Source organism: Vollenhovia emeryi, unplaced genomic scaffold, assembly GCF_000949405.1.
Source record: "Vollenhovia emeryi isolate VEMERY1.0 unplaced genomic scaffold, V.emery_V1.0 DF939225.1, whole genome shotgun sequence".
Taxonomy (NCBI): domain Eukaryota; kingdom Metazoa; phylum Arthropoda; class Insecta; order Hymenoptera; family Formicidae; genus Vollenhovia; species Vollenhovia emeryi.
In genome coordinates, this window is record NW_011967141.1 from 414,853 (window position 1) to 422,525 (window position 7,673).

Here is a 7,673-nt window from a genome sequence, read left to right on the forward strand (position 1 = left end):
CTCTCCTCAGCGACATCTATCCTTGGACTCGTGGACACTCTCCGGCAATTATCGCCGAGGGATCGATAAGCGTGAGCACGTTTTTACCGACGGAGCGAGATGACGCACGGTAAAAATGCGTGGAGTCATGCGTCAGCTGATGCGCGCCGGCAACGAGTATATGACACCTGTTGAGAATCGAGTATCCCAGTATCCGGCTCCGATTCGCGTCTCTCGGTGCAATTGACCGCGATGTTGGGGAAGAGGCTCGCCTTCGAGCTCCTGCCGATTGTACGCCGTTGCGGAGCCGCGGCGGGGCTGAAATCCGCGAGCGCGCCGCGGCACGACGCTAGGCGCGAACACGGAACGTCGCCCGGCGGGTCGCACGTGGACGAGGAGCTGCGGGAAATTTTCCGATTCAAGGACACCAAGATCAGCAATTGGATCATAGAGGTCGGAGCTGCACAGCTTTTATTCCCTTGTGACTGATAAGATAAGCGCGGCCTGCCTCCTTTTTCTCTCTTTCTCTCTCACACGTAGATTGTATTTGCAGAACAAGGCACGCGCACTGTGTGTCAGGTACACCGAGAGCAACCAGGATAATCGCCGGCGGATTTTACGCGCGCTAGCCTCGCGGTACGCCGTACAACACGACGATATATGCCAAGTGGCCAAGAGATTGGTCTGCACCGAGGTACACTGTTCTCTGCGAATCGTACACTACGCTACTCTGATCGAACTGTGCGTTGGAGACGCAGCGATATCGCAACATTGTTTTCCCCTCTTTGCTATTGCTTTGCGAAGAAGGTCTCGTCTTCCCTTAAATATCTCGTACAGAAGCGCCCGTGTCTACGGCCGGTGTTCACAGTCGGACCTTGTGTTCAAGACCGTCTTGAATTTATCCGAAGATGCCGCACGGAACATTTGATTTCTATCTAAAGATGATCTTCGGACGGTCTTGAATGTAAGATCTGACTATGAACACCGGTCTATATCCCAGTTTTATTGTAGCCTGAAAATGAACGACAAATGTTTGTCCACGAGAGAACCTTGAAGGATGTGCTTACGCCCGCTTATCATTGGTTATTCGTTATTATAGGAAGATTGCAGCATGGCGTCAAGTTCTTGGTCGATCTGAGAACTGATGTTCTGGTAAGCGAAATGAAGAGATCCCTGCCGCGGACGCTCGCGAACGACACAGAGACAATTGACTTACAATGCGATCCAAATCTTATTGTAAGAGATTAGATTGAATCCTCATTTTCATCGTTTATCTTACCATTGTCAGGAACTAATGGCGGAAATCAAAGATACCGACGAAAGTATAGTAGTACAGCAACTAAATCATACGTTGCTGGATTTATTTTTGCTCTGGTTTTCCGTCGGTTTCTTACACGTGGAACGAATTACCTGGGAAAGTTCGTGCGACATACTGCAAAAGGTAATTATACGATCTCAATATTTTGTCTCGGCAATTGCATTTATTTCTACCGCAACACTTCTGACCGATTGACGCTCTCACTCGCAAAGGTATCCGATTACGAAGCTATACATCCTATAAGGAATTGGTTGGACTTGAAACGCAGAGTCGGACCATACAGAAGATGCTACGTATTTATGCACCCGTCCATGCCAAGAGAGCCTATTGTCGTCTTGCATACGGCACTGTGTGACGTTATACCAGGTTGTATCAGGCAACGAAAAGTTTTTCAACGTTTAGAATTGCATTTAGAATTGCTTTGTAGGAAAGAAAGGGAAGGGAACATTTTTCAATATCCAAAACTTCAATTTTTCTCGACACAACTGGCATTATTTTATTAATATTAAATTATGTACCTTATTTACTTAAATACGGCAGTTGTGTCGATGGAAAATTGAAGTTTTGGTTATTTTATTACTGGCGAATAAAATTATTAAGTTTGTCACTTTTCAATGTGTCTTCGCATTGTTACAGATAGCGTAAAGGGTATTGAAGAAGCTGAAACTAGAATTCTGGGAAGCGCAAAGAAACATATAACATTTCTAGAGGAAGATAAATCGAAGATAAAAGCAGCAATATTTTATTCTATAGTGTCCACGCAGAAAGGATTGCAGGTAGTTGATTTTTAGGTAACAGAAATTTTAATTGTGACTCTTTTAAATTCCAAGTTAATATAAATTACATATACTACAACTGTGCGCTGTATACAAAAAATATATACATATGTTTCTTTTCTTGTGCAGGGAATTGAGCTCGGCAATTATTTGATAAAGAAAGTGGCCGGCGAGATCACGACTGAATTTCCAGCTATACAACAACTGTCCAGCTTATCACCGATACCAAATTTTAAGACTTGGCTACTTGACAAATTGAAACAAGGTAACTACTAGTCAGTTATTGAAAAAAATATTTTTTTAAATAAAAAATTAATGTGTACACATATATTTGTTCCATAGACGTGGCATTTATATTTACCACGCGAGAATATAAAGTGGCGAGAGATATTTTGCAAACGGAAAACGTGATATCGGCCTTGAAAAAGATCCTGGGCACTTCGTTATGGACAGGAGATAAGCAACTGGCAGAATTTTTGAAAGACCCACTACTTCGAGCGTGCGCGTGGTACTTGTATAAAGAAAAGAGACGTGGCTACGCTTTAAACACGGTCGGTACGTTCCGTGTTGCTTCATAATCAATTGCGAATGCACGAGTTATGTATGTACATACATTTTTCCAAGCAAGATTAGCATCGCAAGATAAATTTCTTCCTCACAATTTGTACATTGTTTGGCATATGTTTTAGCTAATTTTCATTTACGCAACGGAGCTGTGATGTGGCGAATAAACTGGCTGGCTGACCCTTCGCCACGTGGAGTGGCAAATAGTTGCGGCATAATGGTCAACTATAGGTATACATTTGAAAATCGCCTAAAACTAATAATCAAATCAAGGACGTTAACAGTATCGCGAAACTATTGCTTTTCTCGGCAGGTATTTCTTGGAAGACTCCGAGAGCAACAGTCGGAATTACATTGAACATTTTGTCATAAGTGCTACAGAAGATGTAATTAATCGCGCGATGCAAGCGGAAAAATTAAGAATTGCGTTACAATAGGAATATAACTATATAACTGCGTGAAAGGATCGTGAAGATACAGTAAATATCCCAACTACAAACAGAAGAACGTTATTACGGTAAGATGATGACGATGTTGATGATAACCGATAGCGAGGCGTAGGTATCTAATTTAGCGATTAAAAATTTCCTTCATTACTCTTCAAATTTTATGTTTTTATTAAAGATTATTAAATTTGTTCATTTATACAATAGCTGATTCGTTTCCAGCTTAAAGACAGCACAATAGTCTGCAGACAAGTCTAGAACAGATAATATATAATCTCTATTATAATTCAGAGGTTACCACTATTGCCGTTTCTTGCAGAACAACGGCAGAGAAGTCATTGAAAGGTGCGAGTGTTGTGAAACGATCAACTTCTTCTCTACTCCAATTTTTATCGATACTTTGGACTCGAGTGTGCGTTATGTTTCAACGTGTGTATGTGTGTGTGAATATAGACTAGAAAAAGAGAAAATAAAGTTGAGTACACACCTGTAGTCAAGGCTGAGTTTGGTGAAAGTTCGAAGGAAGATGAGGTCTACTTTCTAGTTTTGCATAATCCAAATGGAATTCCTTAGCTACCTTTCTCCAGTTCTGCGCATCAAAGTAATAATAAGTACCACGTTCATAGGTCGACGTCTTTTCTACAATCCCCAAACCTGGTGCCTGCGTTATCCAAACCTTTTCCTCCATGTGATATCGCCACTCCCTGCTGTACCTTCACGTCAAATGCAAAAGTTCAAGTGTCGTATGAAATTCCACTAACTTGTAAGTACAACAATTATTAACGTTGCTTTTACATACAGTTCCGCCGCAGCAGCTAATTGCAATACATCCCCAACATTTGTATAAAACATATAAAACAGTAGATCATCTTTATATCGATTTAGTTTAACTGGCGCTAGCTTATCCCTGTAAACGTAGAAAATGTAATTTTGTTGAGACAAAAGAATTATATGTTCTAATATACTACAAGTGGCACTGTAACTACTTGTGTACTTGTACTTGCAAGGCGCGTACAATAACAATTCTATCGCAACGCCAAATGCTATACCATTAATATTACTTTGTTTTACACTTTTTCGTGTAATTTTAATATCTGCCAGATTTGTGTCCGACAGTAAGATTTCAAGTTTGAAAGCAGCTCAAGTGTCGCACAATACAAATACTTGCGACAGTGCGAACAGCTGGAAATTAAGACAAATTAGATAATCGGTACCTGATCGCGGCATTTATAAGATACTCCGGTGGTACGTGAAAATCTATATCCTGCGGTCGACATGGGGTTTCCGCCCAGGGGCCACCGAAATTCTGATAAAGATTTTCTGGTGAATTCAAATTCAATCCTAATGCAGTAAGATCTTGACCTAACGCCAGTGACACCAAGTTTGGATCTGTCTCCGCCGCTCTGATAAACGTCAATAGTCCGACCATGCCGAATTGATCCTTCACCATGCTCGCCGGTATGTTTGTCACCTTGCCTGTACGTAATGATAATTATTGCGGGGATTAAACCTAATCAGGATGATACGCTCGGCAAAGCAAATGTCTGATTTTACCATCGGGCGACGTTTGGATGCCTCTTTTAGAGGATTGAGATTTCTCAGACCCAGGTGCTCTGTTGGCCTGTAAGACGTCCTGCCCGATTTCTGGACCAAGCCCTACGGGAATATTCTTATCGCCAGACATGCTACCACCAGGTGACGGACCTTCTCGGTTCTGTGTCCCCGGTAATGCAGGAAAGTCCTCCGAGCTCATGGTAAATTCGCTCGACTCGGATGTTGGTTGCTTTACCATTCCAACTGTAACACACGCAAGTGACAATTAAGTCAGCAAATTCTCGATCCTCGGAAATATAGCCTGCTGTAGTATACATATGAGACTTTTATACTCGAACCAGCTACGGTCTATGCTTTAAACGTAATTATGTAGCGAGCTTGCTAGGCGAGAGAAAAAAAAACCAAGAGACCTGTACTCAAAGTATCTAGGCTGACGAATGATCGTTTTGATAAATTTGAAGGAAAAAAAAGTCTGCTTTTGTATCAACTTTGCACTAACCATAAGGCTGTTTTCCCGGCATGGGACTAGGTTGCGGCATAGAATCACCTTGACCTCTATTTGTGAGGGAGGGAAACTCCGAGAGATCTAACAAGGGTGGAGTACTCGTATCTCCACCGCCTCCACTCCCAAAAACAGAGTGGAAATTGTTAACCGCACCTTGAGATCCGTAATTGCGACTTGGAGGTATTCCGAAACTGCCCATACCACCCATCGGATTCGAAGCTCTGCAACGCAGATGGAAATGATTGCAGAGAAAGAGGGGGAGGGAGGGGGGGGGGAAGAGAGAAAGAGAGGTAGATAGAGAGACAGAGAAAGACAGAAGGAGAGACTAACCCAAGAGCAGGCATCGTACGTCTATCGGTAAAAGCTCTCTGCCCAAACAGTCCTCTACTGCTCATAGGAGAGAGTTGCTGTTGTTGCTGGTGACTATTCTGTCCGCCGGCAGACCCCGACGCTCCGGGATAAACGTTGGCGACTATCGCTGAGTTGGCTGTACTCGAACTGCTCGCAGACGAGCCTGAGAACATGCCCGAGGTAGGCGTGACATGACCCGCGAGGGCCACGGTGTTCAGACCTCCCCCGCCGCCAGCTGCGCGTGAAGTGAGACTTGCGTTCGCAATACTGCGTGGCGGCTGTTCAAAGTTCAGGTTTGCCATAGCCCGGTGGCACTACTATTGTAAAAAATGTCTTTGCCCGCGAGCAGGCGCACCGAACACTCTTGTCCCGCAGGTACAATTAGCACACGCACTTTTCTCTCTCTAGTACAACACTTGGCAGCTCGTAAACTTCATGGAATCGCCAATGATCCATGACAAAGGCGCGTTAGCCTGTTTGTTAGCCCGGGACCTGGAACGAGAACAATCCCCATCAGTTCTCCATTTCATTTCGCGATCCAAACGGCCGCGCATTGTCACTCACCTCCTTATCGCGGCGTCCTCGCGACGGTTACATCAAAATGCGGCGCGTAGACGTCAAGCCACCTGGCAACAAGCGAAAAACGGATTACTTTCGACGAGACTGGGCCAATTCTTTCGCAGCGTTCGAAGTGCGTTTGTCGCGTGCCGGTTTGCACATCGCAACACAAGTTTCTTACGTCCGACGCACACGCGAATAAATATGCCTACTTTGCCTACGCGACGATCATGGAAATTGGACCGCGAACGCGTCAATCTGTCCATTGAGCGTGTCTGATAAATGTCAGTTTCGCCGTAGACAGATGTCCACGATTGTAATCCCTGCCACGACAATTGTACATCTTTTATGTCACGCATTTAACGCGCGCGGCTCGTTTCGACGCGCGCCTAGTCGGGTCGAGTGTGGTCGCGCGGTCCGTACGGCCGGGGAGACGAGAAGAAGCATACGTACACGGTAAGGATGCTTGGTATACTCGCGCCTTGGTTCATCCCTCTCTCTCTCGTGAGAGAGAGCTGCGAGAGCGGGCCGAGGTCCGTGCGCGAACGTAGCCGCGAGTCGAAGGAACAGCGAGAGGGTCGTTCGGAGAGACGGATTGGCAAAAGCACAAAGGGGGCAAAAGGTTATACGCGGTGCGTCGAGACGTCGCCCCGAGTAACGTGAGAGAAAAGCGCGGGGCTTCCGCGACACTACCTCGAGAAGAGAGCTCCGCCGGGCCGCGTATCACGACGCGGCCAATTCCATCGTGTTCCCGCGAGCTGATAAACAAAGTGGACGAATGTTTAAAAAAAAGAAAAACACTCGCTCCTTTCCGCTCCCTCTCTCTCTCTCTGTCTGTCTCTTTCTCGCTCTCGGACGCGCGCGCGCGCACGGAGACGTCGTCGAGGTTGATTGGCGAGAGACGTCGGTAGACCCTCGGCGAAGAGTCTCGGTAATATCAAGCTGCTGCTGCTGCTGCTGCTGCTGGTGCTGCTGCTTCCTTGGCCTTCTATGACGCGCGCGTAAAACTCGCACGTGGACGTCGAGATCAGATCGAGACGTGCATCGATCAGAATCGTTCCGTGTACATCAACAACAATCGTAGTGCCCTTCGGTAACAGAACCCACTGTTTTGTACCCTCGCAGTCGCACGAACACTCCGACAACACTAGAGACACCGAACGTCTGCCATGTTAACAAGCTTCGTGCTCAAGCGAGCGACCCAGCGACCCCAGCGACCGCGGCACGCGCTTCCGCGCGGAAACGCATCTCCCGCAATACGCATCGCTCGGCGGCTCATCGTTTTGTCGAAACATGAAAATGCCTCGCGCGTCGGCGTTTATCGCGAGAGACGCGGCCAGCCTAGGCTCTAGAGTTTAACCAATTTGCCTGGCGACTTCTCTAGTGGAACCTACTTGCGCGCATTGTACGCACGTAGGGGATTCGGTGGCGGCCGCGCGGGCCGCGCCAATTGCGCTCGGACGCGATTGGCTCCCTCCGGCTCCATCAGGGTTCCTATAGCGATTGCTGTATCGTGCGCGTTCACATGATACCACAGTCGCCACGTTCAGCGGACACAACTGTTGAGTGAGCGCTCAGTATGGCCACGTTCAGCAAGCACAACTGTTGAGTGAGCGCTCAGT

General features: G+C 46.3%; 2 protein-coding genes across 6 annotated transcripts; one reads left to right on the top strand and one right to left on the bottom strand.

Moving 5' to 3' along the window:
- The first annotated feature begins 105 nt into the window (after window positions 1-105).
- On the top strand, window positions 106-3,575 carry LOC105560660 (malonyl-CoA decarboxylase, mitochondrial-like). 3 transcript variants are annotated; one of them, XM_012009955.1, is made up of 11 exons: window positions 112-432; window positions 533-673; window positions 991-1,131; window positions 1,268-1,420; window positions 1,510-1,663; window positions 1,934-2,073; window positions 2,203-2,338; window positions 2,416-2,628; window positions 2,763-2,868; window positions 2,951-3,154; window positions 3,306-3,575. In XM_012009955.1, the coding sequence occupies exons 1-10, from the start codon at window positions 232-234 to the stop codon at window positions 3,072-3,074; spliced, it is 1,509 nt and encodes a 502-aa protein (XP_011865345.1). In that variant the 5' UTR covers window positions 112-231; the 3' UTR covers window positions 3,075-3,154; window positions 3,306-3,575. The 3 variants fall into 3 exon arrangements, with proteins under 3 accessions (XP_011865346.1, XP_011865345.1, XP_011865344.1); XM_012009954.1 differs by having other exon boundaries at window positions 113-432; window positions 3,403-3,575; XM_012009956.1 differs by lacking the exons at window positions 2,951-3,154; window positions 3,306-3,575 and having other exon boundaries at window positions 106-432; window positions 2,416-2,674; window positions 2,763-2,844.
- On the bottom strand, window positions 3,231-7,412 carry LOC105560659 (CCR4-NOT transcription complex subunit 2). Of its 3 annotated transcripts, none has more exons than XM_012009950.1 (9): window positions 6,745-7,411; window positions 6,058-6,119; window positions 5,473-5,985; window positions 5,137-5,363; window positions 4,638-4,880; window positions 4,298-4,559; window positions 3,883-3,990; window positions 3,571-3,796; window positions 3,231-3,337 (listed from the first exon to the last, which is right to left on the bottom strand). In XM_012009950.1, the coding sequence occupies exons 3-8, from the start codon at window positions 5,793-5,795 to the stop codon at window positions 3,577-3,579; spliced, it is 1,383 nt and encodes a 460-aa protein (XP_011865340.1). In that variant the 5' UTR covers window positions 5,796-5,985; window positions 6,058-6,119; window positions 6,745-7,411; the 3' UTR covers window positions 3,231-3,337; window positions 3,571-3,576. The 3 variants fall into 3 exon arrangements, with proteins under 3 accessions (XP_011865340.1, XP_011865341.1, XP_011865342.1); XM_012009951.1 differs by lacking the exon at window positions 6,745-7,411 and adding an exon at window positions 6,505-6,718; XM_012009952.1 differs by lacking the exon at window positions 3,231-3,337 and adding an exon at window positions 3,456-3,537 and having other exon boundaries at window positions 3,661-3,796; window positions 6,745-7,412.
- Between the last annotated feature and the right edge of the window lie 261 nt (window positions 7,413-7,673).

Bases quoted from the DNA above. Each gene is read 5' to 3' on its own strand.
- LOC105560659 (XM_012009950.1), bottom strand. From the start codon at position 5,795: ATGGCAAACCTGAACTTTGAACAGCCGCCACGCAGTATTGCGAACGCA. The intron at 5,364-5,472 runs GTTAGTCTCTCC...TCTGCGTTGCAG, and splicing joins CGTACGATGCCTGCTCTTGG to AGCTTCGAATCCGATGGGTG. The intron at 3,991-4,297 runs GTACCGATTATC...CTACGTTTACAG, and splicing joins CTTATAAATGCCGCGATCAG to GGATAAGCTAGCGCCAGTTA.
- LOC105560660 (XM_012009955.1), top strand. From the start codon at position 232: ATGTTGGGGAAGAGGCTCGCCTTCGAGCTCCTGCCGATTGTACGCCGT. The intron at 433-532 runs GTCGGAGCTGCA...TTGTATTTGCAG, and splicing joins TCAGCAATTGGATCATAGAG to AACAAGGCACGCGCACTGTG. The intron at 2,339-2,415 runs GTAACTACTAGT...TTTGTTCCATAG, and splicing joins ACTTGACAAATTGAAACAAG to ACGTGGCATTTATATTTACC.